Source organism: Monodelphis domestica, chromosome 2 (assembly GCF_027887165.1).
Source record: "Monodelphis domestica isolate mMonDom1 chromosome 2, mMonDom1.pri, whole genome shotgun sequence".
Lineage (NCBI taxonomy): Eukaryota > Metazoa > Chordata > Mammalia > Didelphimorphia > Didelphidae > Monodelphis > Monodelphis domestica.
The window spans coordinates 27,663,178-27,678,207 of NC_077228.1; the positions used below are offsets into that span (position 1 = coordinate 27,663,178).

At 39.4% G+C, this 15,030-nt stretch overlaps 1 protein-coding gene across 5 annotated transcripts in view; it reads left to right on the plus strand.

Annotated features, from left to right (window-relative positions):
• FAF1 (Fas associated factor 1) overlaps window positions 1-15,030 on the plus strand; it is a 438,628-nt gene that overhangs the window by 113,884 nt on the left and 309,714 nt on the right. For all 5 annotated transcript variants that reach the window (XM_056815169.1, XM_007480191.3, XM_016429780.2 and 2 more), the window contains one exon: window positions 7,154-7,359. In XM_056815169.1, coding sequence (XP_056671147.1) covers window positions 7,154-7,359 — 206 coding nt within the window. The remainder of the gene's footprint in view (window positions 1-7,153; window positions 7,360-15,030) is intronic.

Here is a 15,030-nt window from a genome sequence, read left to right on the forward strand (position 1 = left end):
TATCTTCTGAGAAGATCAACAAGGGGAACAGTGTTAACTAAGAGAAGAGGAAGTGAGGAGTAGTGTGGGGGGTTTGAGAGACAGATAATTTATTAAGTACTTATTATGTGTTGAGAACTGTGCTAAATTCTGAGTAAACAAGGGAGAGCATGTACCTCTGCAAGGACAGGTAGCAGGTATTAAGGTGAGATTAATCTGAAAGGGAAGGGGTTTGACAAGAGGAGAAGAAGTTTGGAATATCATGTGTGCGTGTGTGTGTGTGTGTGTGTGTGTGTGTGTGTGTGTGTGTGTGTGTGTGTGTGTGTGTTCATGTCTGTAAGGGAATATCATTTAGAGAAGAAAGAGAAGATTGCCTTATGGCAGTGAGGATCCATTTGAGATTAAATTTGCAGTGTACTCCTTCATCATGGTTTTGCGATTTTCTCTGGCACTTTTTAGCAGCTCATGAGTAGGTGTTGAAGAGGAATATGGTATAAGTAATTCAGGATTAGGGTTTGGCAAATTGTGAACAGCCACAGAAGGAAGGAAGAGATTAGAGAGTAGAGGATAGTGTAGAATTGAACTGATTCTATAAATGATTAAGATTGGGAAGGAGTGAAAATAAAGCAAGAGGAAGGATTATGATCTAGGGAAATAATAATGGGTAGAGAGATTGGAGATTCCAGGAAAGGTGAAGAATGGGTTTAGTGAGAAATTGAATGGCAGGAAGATATCAGGAACCAAAAGATAATAAGGGCAAGGAGGAGTTGGGATATAATGGAACTCTGTAACCCAGTTATTAAACTTCTTGAGAAAGGAGGGAAAATCACAGAACCAATAAATAATATTCATCATCAACATTTGGAGGATGTGATACATATGGACAGAATGAACTCCAAAGGAGAACACATTGTTATAATAACAGTGGGAAAGTTGGGAAGGAATTGAGAACAAGGAATATTCTGACTCCCTCTATAAAGGAGGTGTCAAACACATGGCCTGTTGGCTACATGCAGCCCATAATATCCCCTCTCTGCTGCACCCTCCATAGCCTGAACCATATTAAAATATAATTGGGAAATAGTCAACAAAATAAATACAAATACAGTAAAACACAGATAATGTTAATCTGTGGCTTTATAAGTTACTATATTACCTGCAGGGATCCTTATGTATGGTTTAGTGGACCTGTTTCTATTTGAGTTTGACACTCCTGTTCTTTAGGACTAGTGTGTTGGGAATATGAGTATGACAGAAGATACAGTCAGTAATGGAAAGGTTGGTCAAGGTTGCAGTGTCATCTACAAGTAATCAATGAGGGTTAGGAGATAAAATACATATGTGAAGAAAAGGTCTAAAATGAAGAACATTTATTATTTATGGAATAGGAATTCTAGAAGGCATAGTACATATAAGTATTTGTAAAGGCTGTCTTGTAGGAGAGGAGTTAGAATTGTCTGGCATAGGTTTGTTAGGCAAAACTTGGAGCAGGAGGGGAAAGTTGCTTAGGGGGAGACTGACTTGATGAAAATAAGTAGAATGGGTTGTCTTGCTAAGTACTGGATTTCCCCTTCTTGGAAGTTTTCAAGTAAAGGTTGAATGACCATTTGTCAAATACATTTAATGGAGGTTCTTGTTTTGGACCACATAACTCTGAGATCTCTCTCTGCTCTGACATTGTTGAATTCTGTTCACAGCCCCATTATTGTACAAATTGTTTAGCTTGGCAGAGGGTCTTGATAAATGTTAGTTGAATTGTTAGTTGATTAGAATTCTTGCTTTATTTTGGTTAAATGAACTCCATTGATCCCTGTCCTAGTTAATTTGTTAGAAGAAGAAATTGAGGCCAGACAAGGACCTTATCTTATTCAAGATGACACAACTCTTAAAAGAGTTGAGTCAGGTTTATATTCCAAACTGTAGGCTTTTTCCAGTATTACACTGTGCTGTTTATAGAATGTAAATAAAACATTTAGTAATTTGCCCCTGGTACTGACCTAATTTAGCCTGACAGTCCTGGAGAGGTCAGAGAAGATGAAATTACTTCATTGCCACTGGGAGGAGAAAGCCTCAAGAACTCTAGCTATCTTAACTATTGGCTGTAAGCCAAAGAAGATATTTATGTCTTTTTTCCTTCAAGAGAAGGTGAAACCACTCCATTTCTAGGAGTTATCTACTAATGAGTTCCTCCCTCCTCCTCCTCCCCTTTTGACTTTTTTCTTGGGTTTGGGGGTTTTTAAGATTTTGAAGTCACCAAAGTATGAACTGCTAAGTGTGATGAAGCAAACAGAAACAACCCTTAAGAATTAGCTTATTTTGGATAGCCAGCAAGTGCCAGGATACAAAGCATCCTCAAACTCACCAGGCTTTCAGAAATGTTTGGTACCCTATGGAGATAAAGCAGATTTATGAAGGGAGCAAAGTGTTGCTTTGTACCTTGCAGTGCTATATCTCTTCCCACCTCAATTAAGTGGTCAGCAGATCCAGGCCCTTCTTGCTTTCCCTTCCCCTAACAGTCAGAAGTAGTTTCATTCTAAGAAAGTGGGGAAATTTTCCAAGTTCAGCACCAACATTTTAATTTGGCTAAGAAAGGATTTAGTTCTAATGAAAGCCAAATGCTCATTGGAACTTGCTTCAGAATTAGCTTTACCCTCACTATTTAAAAAGTTAAATTTAAAGACTGCTAAATTTGGTTGCAGTGTGACAGCATTCTGGATTAAATGTTATTGGCACGTCTCATGCCAAAATCTGTGCTGCACAAAATCCTTGTGTATTTGGCTGTTCCCTGCTGACTCAGTTTTGGAGAAAGGTGGCTTATAATTCCTGTCCTTTCTTCTGGATACTGAGTCTATGGAATGCGCTGCTAAAAAAGAAGAGCCATCTTGTTTGTTTTAGACAGTATAATTTTGTTTTCTGAATTTCATGACGAAATCCATTTTTCTTGAAAGCCAGACCCTCTTCAGAGGCTTGGGTTAGAAGATGGTACTGCTTTGTTCATGATTATGATATGAACTTTACTCTAATGTTTTGGACTTAACTTTAACCAAACAGTCACTTGTTTTTGTTTTTATTAAATGAACAAGTTATTTGTTCAGCCCCACATCAGAAAGTCAGTTGTTTTTCAGGAATGTTGTTCTTTTGCTTCCCCTCCCTCCTTTCCCCCATTCTAAGCTAAACAGATTCATTTTGTGTTTTTGAGCCTTGAAATCACTGTGGATTTGACATAACTGAAAATTTCTCTCATATATCTGCTGACTAGAGGCAAGTAAAAGAGGTGCTCATGTACCATCAGAAGGACTTAGCACTTTAATTTTTTCTCCCGTAGTGGCAGGCAAAACTTAAGGAATGGATGTAGTCAGACAGGAAGACTACTTCTTATTTATGCACTTGATCTTTCAGGGAGATATGTCTGTGTATACAGCAATGGACTTCATTAGTGAACTCATTCCATCGACAGGAAAAGAAACCCAGAATTTTCATAAAGCTGTTAAATTATGCAAACTTATTATTAAAGAAAAAACATAAGTGGAGAATAAAAATGTCAGCGAAGCTGTTTGGGCCTTGTTCATGAGCGACAATGTGTAGATGGAGTTAGAAAGAATACTGGTATTGGGGTCATAAATCCTGAGTTTTAATCTGATCCCCCAAACCTACAAGTTGTATGAATATGGGCAAATCTTTTCATATTTTAGGGCCTTCAGTTCTTCATCTGTGAAATGGGGAAAATAACTGAAAGATTTTTTAGTGTTGTCATTTTTTTTAGATGGAACATAGAACCAATAAACTTTACAGTTTCACTTATGTGAATTCTAAGTATCAGAAATAAGATAGACTTTTGAACCTAATAAGAAGAAAGTAGTATTACATTTTAACTTTTGTATACAAAGAGACTTCAAATACCCTCTTCACCAATATGCTCATCATTGACATTCTTCCCACAAATAAAAAAAACAAAAACCCCAAGCAATCAACTCATTCTGTATAGTTTTCCCCCCACATCATTTTATTCATCTTGACTACTATTCATCAGTAAGGCCAGAGATTATTATGCCCATTAAAAAGGGGAGAACTTGAGGTCCATAGTTACTTAGACAATAAGCAATTAATCCTGACCTCTTTATTTAATGAATGAAGGCAATGGAACCTAGAGAAATAGGCAGAATGGTCTAGTTTGGTTATAAGAACTAGACTAGAAGCAGAACTGCTGTGTGACCTTGGCCATTATCTCCTCATGGCCATAGTTTTCTTACCTATAAGAAGAGAGAATGGACTAGATTGCTTAGGCAACATACATTTATTAAGAGCTTTCTGTGTATTGGCATGGTACTAGGAGCTGTGGAAACACAGTCAAGAGGACCACACAGTGTCCTCTCCTGGAGGAACATCTATTGATCATTTGAGTAGGGGCAGCTATGTGGCATAGTGGTTAGAGCACTGGACCTGGTGTCAGGAAGATGAATCTGCTTTGATAACTACTTTGAGTCTTAGCTTCCTTATCCTTCAAATGAAGGTAATCATTATTATTCTCTCTAATATAGAAAGTTGTTATAAGTAATGTGTTTCCTATATCTTGAAGCACAAGAAAATATTAAAGAAAAGAATACCTTAAAAAACAGTGGGCTGATTGATAAGACACAAAAATCCACTGAAGAAAAGAATTTCTTCAAAAGCATAATTGGCTAATTGGAAACAGATTATTTAAAAATTCACTGAAGAGAAGAACCCCTTATAAAGAAGAATTGGCCAGATGAAAAAAGAAATTCAAAAGCCCATTGAAGTAATTTCTTAAAAAGCAGAATTGGGCAAGTGGATGCTGATGATTCTATGATACATCAATACACAGTAAAACTGGAGGCAACTGGTTGACTGAGTGGATAGAGAGCCACGCTTAGAGATGAGAAGTCCTGGATTCAAATTAGGCTTCAGATAATTCCTACCTGTGTGATCTTGGGTAGATCATTTAACTCCATTTACCTAACCCTTACCACTCTTCTCCCTTGGAACCACTGCCTAGTATTGATCTAAGATGGAAGCTGGGGGTTAAAACAATAAAACTACATCAAAAGAATGAAATAAAAAATAGAAAAGAATGTGAAATATCTCATTGGAAAAACTGACTTGTAAAATAGATCCAGGAGAGATAATTTAAGAATTATTTGACTAACTGAAGGCTGTGACCAAAGAAGAGAGCCTAGATATTACTCAAGAAGTTATCAATGAAAACTGCTGATATTTCTGGAACCAAAGGGTGTGCCCAGATCAAGGATAAAATGCTACAAGCAGCCAGAAAAAAACAGTTCAGATGTCATGGTGCCATCATAAGGATAACACAGGATTTAGCAGCAGCAGCATTAAAGGGTCAAAGGGCAAAGGAGCTAAGAATGCAACCAAGAACAATTCTAGTCCTTTTGGGGGAAAAATGGATATTCATTGAAACAGAGCACTTTTAAAACCATTCCTGATGGAAAAAAAAAAAACAGGGCTTAATATAAAATTTTACTGTCATATACAAGACTCAAGAGAAGTTAAATAGGAAAGAGAACTAAAATTCAATAATGTTAGACTGTTTACATCCCTATATGGAAAGATAATACTTGTAACTCCTAAGAACTTTATCATTATTAGAGCAGTTAGAAGGAGATACATAGAGAAGGAAGAGTGTGAGTTGAATGAAATGACAAATAAAATGAAGGGGTGAAAAAGAGGAATGCATTGGGAGATGGCAGAAGAGAGAAATTAGAATGGGGTAAATTACACATAATTTAGGCAAGAAAGAATTAAAAGAACTTTTGAGGTATTACCCCATACCTCTCAGATTGGCTATTATAACAGAAAAGGAAAATGATAACAGTTGGTGGCCATGTGGGAAAATTGAGGTGCACTGTTGGTAGAGTTATGAACTGGTGTAGCCATTCTAGAGAGCAATTTGAATCTATGCCCAAAACCTTTGACCTAGCAATACCATTACCTGGTCTGATCCTAAAGAGATAAAAAAGAAAAATGGGAAGGGCCTATATGCACAAAAATATTTAAAGCAGCTCTTTTTTGTAGGAGTAAAGATAACAGCCTTGTATATATACATGTATATACATACACATATGTACATATATATGTGTGTATACAGAATATCTCCAGGACAATCTTGGAGGGGAATCACTAGACACTAGAGATTAGGCAAGATCTTACATAAAAGATGATGCTTGAATTAAGTGTAGGAGGAAATCAAGGCTTATGAAAGGCTGGGGTGAGGAGGAAAAGTGTTCTGGGCTAGGGGAACAATCAGTGTAAGAAAGGGAAACTGAATATAGAGCATTTGGTGGGAAAAATGGCAGGGTGACTCATTGGACTGAATGGTAAAGTTTATGGCCAGGAGAAATGGGAAATGTTGATGGAAAGGTAGAATGGGCTAGTTTAGGAATGGCTTTAAGTGATGGAGAGAAAAAATTCTATTTGATCCCAATGGTACTAGGAAGCTCCAGGATCTTGTTGAGTGTGAGGTCTATAAGTAAAGGCTCAGTGACTACTAGTTTGGTACATTAGAGACTTCTGGGGCATTGAATTTCAGGTGGATGTGGAACTCTGTGGTTTCTGAGGCCCTCCTCTGAGATTCTATAAATCTTATTCTGGATCCTCAGACTATATTTCATATAATGTTAGCACTAGAAGGGATCTTAGCCCACAGGTTATAGACATTGTTAAATTCAGTCCAGCAGCCTTTCATAAAAACTCATTTTTCTTGATCTCTGAACACTTAACTCTCTTGACTCTCTCTCCTGGGTACTTTGATGACATTGCCCTTTCCTGTGTGTCCTCCTAATCTCTGTGCTTCCTAAGTTTCCTTTTTGATAGGTTGATATCATCAGTTCCCCACCCTTCTTGCCTGGACCAATTCAGAAGCCTCTCAATAGGTCTTTTTCCTGTGACCTCCCTCCTACCCCCCAGCAAACAAACAACAGCTAAATTCTCTGAATGTTATGGGCGTGTCATTATTTTATCTGTCTCCCTGATATCTTGCCTGGTGACCATCTCATAAGATGATATGTGATACATTTGTGTCAGTCTTCAGGAGCATTTATGTCAAATGTTTTGAGTCAGGAGAGTGCCTGAGATGAGACATTGATGTTAAATTCTATGGACTAATTGACATTGACTTTTCTTTATATTCTCCTTCTAGTGAATATGGAGGGGAGACTGGGCAAGGGCCAGCATATGGACCAGCCAGTCAGTCTGCAGCCTCTGCTTCGGCACCTTCTTCTTCAGCATTTCGCCCTGTAGTTCCATCCAGACAGATTGTGGAGAGGCAGCCAAGGATGCTGGACTTCAGGGTGGAGTACAGAGACCGAAATGTAGATGTGGTCCTGGAAGACAGCTGCACCGTTGGTAAGGCCTTTTCTACTAGAATCAGGATTTAACAAGTGAAAGTAGGAGCTGGTGGAGACCCATTTTTCAGTCTTTTGCCTTTTTGAATGCTTTTTTCCTCAGGGAGAGATCTGCTTTCTACATCATTTAACTCCAACTTTTCTTACTGATCAGGACCAGATTCGCAGATGATACTGTACTGGGTGCTTAACATTTCATCATGATTTTAAAAAGTTTTCTTTTAAGGGACTTAAAAGTATGTTGCAGAATATTTGGGCCACCTAGTTTAGTGATCCCTTATATATCTGCAACTAAAGCCTTTTTATGGGGCCTCTGCTTTTTCTAAGAGAACAGTTAGAATAGATGATATACTTACATATATATTATATACATGTATATACACTCATTTATTTATTTGCCAACATACCCCTTGAAATCTGTTGAAATTAACATGGATCATTTTCTTTAGTAGAATCATCGGATTAATAATCCTTGTTAAACCATTATCACTTTTAAACTCTGACTTAGCTACAACTCCTTTGAACTTCATGCTATACAAATTTATCATTCAGCTTAGAGCCTGGTGGTCATTATCTTATTATTTCCTAGAAGACTTTCTTCTACTTTCAAGGAAGATTTTAACTTCTGCCCTTAGGGGTCTTCAACTTACATAGTCATATTCCTTAAATACCTTACCATCCTAGTTCCTCAATGTATTAAATTTCTAGAACCTCCGCTCTACCTTAGATTTCCCTGAGAGAGGTGGTCATACCTTTGATTTTAGAAACATGCCCATCTCTTCCCTATTCTTTAAAAACTCTCATCAGATTCTCTCATCCCTTTCAATTGCAGTCCTTTCTAGGAGAAAAACTTTGAGAAAACTATCTATGCTAGGTGTCTCCCCTTGATCTCCTCTCATTCTCTTTTTAACCCTCTGTATTCTGACTTAATTATTCAACTGAAAATGCCCTTTCCATATTTACCAGTATTCTTTAAAATTTTTCTTAATTGTTATATTTTGTTTTTGTTTCATATTACCATTCCTCCAGGATCCTTTCCCCTCTACCTTCCCAGAGAAACATCATATATGTTATAGGGATCTTATGGAAAGGGGGAAAGGATTGTGGGAAAGGGAGAACACACAATTAAATAAAAATATGTTTATTAACAAAGAAGGAATGATGGGGAAGGAAAGAGGATAATGGACCAGCTTACTAATTAAACCCAGATACTTAACCCACTATAGTTATTTTCTAAGCTTGTCTAAACTAAACTGAACTAAACTGAACTGAACTAAACTAAACTAAACTAAACTAAACTAAACTAAACTAAACTAAACTAAGCTAAGCTAAGCTAAACTAAACTAAAGCTAGCTAAGGATAAGTTCACACAAAAAGCCCAGATTCTTACAAAGTCCTTATTGGGTCAGGCAGCAGAGATCCAGTTGCAGAGTCTTTAGAACAAGGGTCCCCAAACTTTTTACATAGGGGGCCAGTTCACTGTCCCTCAGACCATTGGAGGGCCGGACTATAAAAACCTAACCCTAACTGGGCAGCAGTATACACAGTGCAGAATCCTTTCCCCCAGATTTCCGCTTACCATGCTGATGTCTTCCTTTGTGCAGCCACATAATCCTTTGCATGACACCTCGTTCTAAGGCACCACGAAAAGGATTGTGTCACTGGAAGTAGTACTGTACGTGAGCGACACTGTGCTTTGTGGCGCCGCCACATACAGTGCTCCTTTCACTAACCATCAGTGAAAGAGATGCCCCTTCCAGAAGTGTGGTGGGGTCCAGATACATGGCCTCAGGGAAACCCCTGCCTTAGAAGCTCCAGAGAGAGAGAAATCCTCTTCCAAATCACTCTGTCCACCAGATTGAATGGGGAACTTCCTCTTCACCTTTGCTTGGTGTTACTATGAGGCAGGCAGCTTGATAGATGGGTTTGTCTAGGGAGAATCCCAGATCCACATTCAGGCTTGAACTCCAGCTCCAGACTGCCATTTGGAATTGCTCCTTCCAACAGCTTAGAATGTTGACCCAGCCAGCTCTCTTACAGAAATCTAGGTTTGAGGGCTGTCATTCAATCCACTTTGCACCTTCCCTTGCTACATATATAAAACATAATATTTTTTAAAAGGGAAAAAATCACAGAAAGATGATCAGTAGTTTGGAAAAATATAAAAAATATATGCAGTATACCATGCTTTTAGGCCTCCCACTTCTGCAAGAGGGTGGGATGGAAATTTCTTCTTTGGGGCCAAGCTCATTCTTTGTAATGTTGTAAAATTCACTTCTGATTTGAAACTTTCTTTCCATTTTCATTGTCATCATTTGCATATTATTTTCTTGATACTGCTTATTTCAGTTTGCATCAATTCTTGCACCTCTTTCCATGATTCTCTGTATTCATCATATTTGGCCTTTCTTAAGGCATAACAGTATAACATTCCATTCACATAATCACATTTGTTCTCTAGGCAGAGTGCATCTAGTTTAATTCTTTGCTATTACAAAAAGTGTTGCTCTATATGTTTTGGTGTATATGGAACCTTTCCTTTCATCTGACCACCTTGGGCATTCACCCCATATGACCATTAAGCTGCCCAATCTTGTTCTTTCTACTTTCATGCCTTTTGAATATTTCTCTCTTTACACAGACAGCTGTAACTGGGGAACGGGCCTATCTAACTTTCAGATTGTTTCAATTGGCTTCTGATTAGTCTCCCTTCTTCAAGTTATTCCATACTCCTATCCATCTTCCACTCACCTGGCAAAGGGATTTCACTAGCTTTTTGCCTTCTTAGCTTCTGCTCCTCTCCATGAATTCAGTGGTTTAGCTGCTGTGACTTACTTGTTCCTTGCATATGACATTCCAGCACCTGACTGTATTGTTTGATTGTCTCCTGTACTAGAGTTATTCTTCAGACTCTCCTCTGCCTCCTGGTCTCCCTGTCTTCAGGATTCACTTCAGCTTCTGCTTTCTGTAGGAGGCCTTTCCTGCCATTTGTGTCTGCCTTTCCTCTATTCTGTATTTGTCTTGTCTTTATATAGATAGCTGCATGTGTTGTTGTTTGCCCCAGAGGCCTCAAAACTCCTTGAGGACTTTTGCCTTTTAAAAAAAAAAACTTTTTTTTTTAAATTTACAGTGCCTGACACATAGGAGGTCACTTCATTAATGCCTGATGATTGACCAACTTAGATACAGAGGGGGTATTGTTTTCACTAACCTTTTGATAACATTTTTAAGAGTGGGATCACCCCAGGGTAAAGGAGCATTGATCTTTTAACGATTTAATGTTCACAACTTAATGTTATTTTTGAATCCATTTAGACCAATTCACAATTCTACTTATTGTGAATTAGTGTTCTTGTCTTCCTGCTAACCTTTACTATTTTTACATTGTGTCATCTACATCAGAGTTATTTTACTTTGTATTTCTTTTAGTGATTGGGAGCATTTTTAGTATGTTGCTGATTACTATGATGTCTTTTTAAAATTATTTGTGCATATCCTATGATATCTTTCTCTTGCTCTCTTTTTAAAAATTCTTATCTTCTGTCTTAGTGTCATTACTAAATATCAATTTGAAGGTAAAAGAGTGGCACGGATTAGGCATTTGGAGTTTAGTGTCTTGCCTGGGGTCACACAACTAGGAAGTGTCTGAGGCCAGATTTGGATCCAGGATCTCCCAGGTCGAGGCCAGGCTCTCTGTTTACTGAGCCACCCAGCTTCTCCATGACATCTTATCTCTTAAAGAACAGCCATTTATATATTTAAGTAATTTCCAGATATATCTTGGATATTAGACTTTTATCAGAGATGTTTTATGCAAATTATTTTTCCACTTTTGAGTATATTGATTTGTTCATACTATATATATATACCTTTCGTCTTGGAATCAATACTGTATATTGGTTCCCAGGCAGAAGAGTGGTAAGGGCTCAGCAATGGGGGTTAAGTGACTTGCCCAGGGTCACACAACTGGGAAGTGACTGAGGCCAGATTTGAATCTAGGACCTCCTATCTCTAGGCCTGGCTCTCAATCCATTGAGCTATCCAGCTGCCCCCTCATGCAATATTTTTTAAAAAATATAATAGAAATTCTCTTTTTTACTTTTTATGATCACCATTCTTCCTTGCTTTGGTTAAATATTTTCCCTAAAGGCATAGATCTGAAATGTAGGATATCTTTTAATTAACCTCTAAATTTTTTGATGTGACTTTTTCTGTTTTGATCTCACCTTCATTTGGTAGTATATGGTATAAAATGTGGGTTTAAAGTTACTTAAGTTCTTCTTGCAATTTAGCTGCTTTGAATTCTGATTATTGTAGAGCTATGCCATAATTTTTTGGGGGGGGGGGAAGAATTGGTTTCCCTATTTTCCTATGAACTTGATAGCTCCAGACTTATTTTAGGGAAAAGCAAAAGAACTGGAACTCAAAAAGCTTACCTCCATGGTCCATGATTCCTGGATCCTGTAAGAGTTAAAATAGTTGACACAGTGCTCCTGGGCTGAAGCGTGCGCCCAGCTCTCCGGCCTCTTCCCCTCCTTTTCTCCTGCTGCCTCCGGGCTTTCTCAGTGGAGGCTTCTGCCCGGGACTGTCGGACTGTCGGGGAGCAGGCTGGGGAGCAGACAGGTCACCACTAAGCACAGCCACAGCAGCTTTTAGAAAGCGTTTCAGGGACTTCCAGTCAAGATGGCGGCTTAGAGAAAGCTAAAGTTCAGATCTCTGGAAACCCTTCCCTACCGAACTCAAACTATATGCTCCTAAGGTACCGAAATTCAAAAAAAACAACAGCATAGACCCTGGGAATCCTCCTCCTGGACCTGGTCCTGGATCAAAACGTAGGGTCCCCCCAAAAGCCAGAACACGAGATCACTCGGACCTAAGGGGTAGGCAGAAGGAAGGTCCCAGGACCCATCCCCCCAACCCAGAGCTCTGAGTCAGAGGCAGCAGAGGGAACCTCAGAGCCTCAGGGCCAGCTATCCTGAAGGCCGCTTCCTGAAAAGAACCTGACCCAGTCGAGGGGGCACTCAGACAACAGGGAAACAGAGAGGGGGGAGCCTGTAACCCCCTGACCAGATCCTTCCATCTGAGTCTCACTGAAGGTCCCTGCCTCAGGGCATACTCAGTCTGAGGTTAATCCTATCACCAGCCCTCAGAGTTCCAGGAAGCCACGGCCCCTCCCCCCTCAGAGAGCAGGGTCCTCTGAAACAACCTGACCCAGTTATGGGGGCATCCAGACAGCAGGGAAACAGAAAGAGACGGGGGGGGGGGCGGGGGGGGCTGCAGCCCCCTGGCTGGATCCTTCCATCCTAGTCTCAAGATCCCTGCCTCAAAGCATACTCAGTTCAACCCAGAGAAAGTTAATCTTATCAGGAGCCTTCTGAGCTCCCAGAAGCCATGGCCCCTCCCCCCCTCAGAGTGCTAGCTCTCCTGGCCAGCTAAGGCACAGAAACAAACACCCTGAGGAAAGGGCCGAGCCAGGCTCAGAGCTTGGAAGTAAGGCAACAGAGAAGCATCTGGAGGGAACTGAGGAGGGCAGTAACAGGGAAACACCAGCAATTCCTGGCTTCCCCGGGAAGACAGAACAACAACTGCATAGAACAGACAATCTGACTAGGGCTAAAACCTCTGAACACCAGACAGAGATAAGAAAAGCTAGTCCTCCCCACTCAGATAGAGATGGCAATCTCCACAGAAGCACAAAAGCCCCAAAATTCCAAGAAAAACAAGAAGAAGGGGGCGACTTTGGACAGATTTTATGGAGCAAAAATACAAAATACAGAGGAGATAGAAGAGGAAACACAAGCAAATGTTCCGAAACCTTCCAAAGGAAATGGAAACTCTCCACAAACCCATGAAGAATTTGAATCAGAAAGGATCAAAAAGATGGAAGCCTTTTGGGAGGAAAAGTGGGAAATAATGCAAAAGAAATTCACGCATCTACAAAACCAGTTTGACCAAACTGAAAAGGAAAACCAGGCTTTAAAGGTCAGAATTAGGCAACTCGAAGACAACAAGCAGGTAAAAGAGCAAGAATCAATAAAGCAAAGCCAAAAGATCAAGAAATTAGAAGAGAACATAAAATATCTCACAGACAAGGTGACAGACTTGGAAAATAGAGGGAGAAGAGATAATTTAAGAATAATTGGACTTCCAGAAAAGCCAGAAATAAACAGCAAACTCGACATCGTAATAGAAGATATAATCAAGGAAAATTGCCCAGAGATTCTAGAACAAGGGGGCAATACAGCCACTGACAGAGCTCACAGAACACCCTCTACACTAAATCCCCAAAAGACAACTCCCAGGAAAGTAATTGCCAAATTCCAAAGCTTTCAAACAAAAGAAAAAATCCCACAAGAAGCCAGAAAAAGACAATTTAGATATAAAGGAATGCCAATCAGGGTCACACAAGACCTTGCAAGTTCCACTCTGAATGATCGTAAGGCATGGAACATGATTTTCAGAAAGGCAAGAGAGCTGGGTCTTCAACCAAGAATCAGCTATCCAGCAAAACTGACTATATACTTCCAAGGGAAAGTATGGGCATTCAACAAAATAGAAGATTTCCAAGTTTTTGCAAAGAAAAGACCAGAGCTCTGTGGAAAGTTCGATATCGAAAAACAAAGAGCATGGAATACCTGAAAAGGTAAATATGAAGGAAAGGGAAAAGGAGAAAAATGTTATCTTTTTCTTTTACTCAAACTCTTTTCTATAAGGACTACATTTATATCAATCTATATATACTAACATGTGGGGGAAAATGTAATGTGTAAATGGGGGGAAAGAAAGACCAAATAGAATAATCTTTCTCACACAAAGATTCACACGGGAAAGGGAGGAGAAGAAAACTCCTATAAGAAGGAGAGGAAGAGAGTTTTTACTTAAACCTTACTCTCAGGGAAATCGACTCTGAGAGGGAAGAACATCCAGATCCATTGGGATCGTGAATTCTATCTTACCCAACAAGGGAAGGGAGAAGGGAAAACCAAGGGGGGAGGGGGGAGGGAACACAAAAAGGGAGGGAAGAAGAGGAGGGAGGGGGAGGGAACAAAAAGGGAGGGACTAGAGGAGGGAGGGAAACATATCAAGGGAGGGGACAAGGGGGACTGATTTAAAGTAAATCACTGGACTAAAAGGTAGAGCTGAAGAAGAAAGGTTAGAATTAGGGAAGGATATCAAAATGCCAGGGAGTCCATCAGTGACAGTCATAACTTTGAATGTGAATGGGATGAACTCACCCATAAAATGTAGACGAATAGCAGAATGGATTAGAATCCAAAACCCTACCATATGTTGTCTTCAAGAAACACACATGAGGCGGGTAGACACGCACAAGGTCAGAATTAAAGGATGGAGTAAGACCTTCTGGGCCTCAACTGACAGAAAGAAGGCAGGAGTTGCAATCATGATATCTGATAAAGCCAAAGCAAAAATAGACCTGATCAAAAGGGATAGGGAAGGTAATTATATTTTGTTAAAAGGGACTTTAGATAATGAGGAAATATCACTAATCAACATGTATGCACCAAATGGTATAGCACCCAAATTTCTAATGGAGAAACTAGGAGAATTGAAGGAAGAAATAGACAGTAAAACCATATTAGTGGGAGACTTAAACCAACCATTATCAAATTTAGATAAATCAAATCAAAAATAAGTAAGAAAGAGGTAAAAG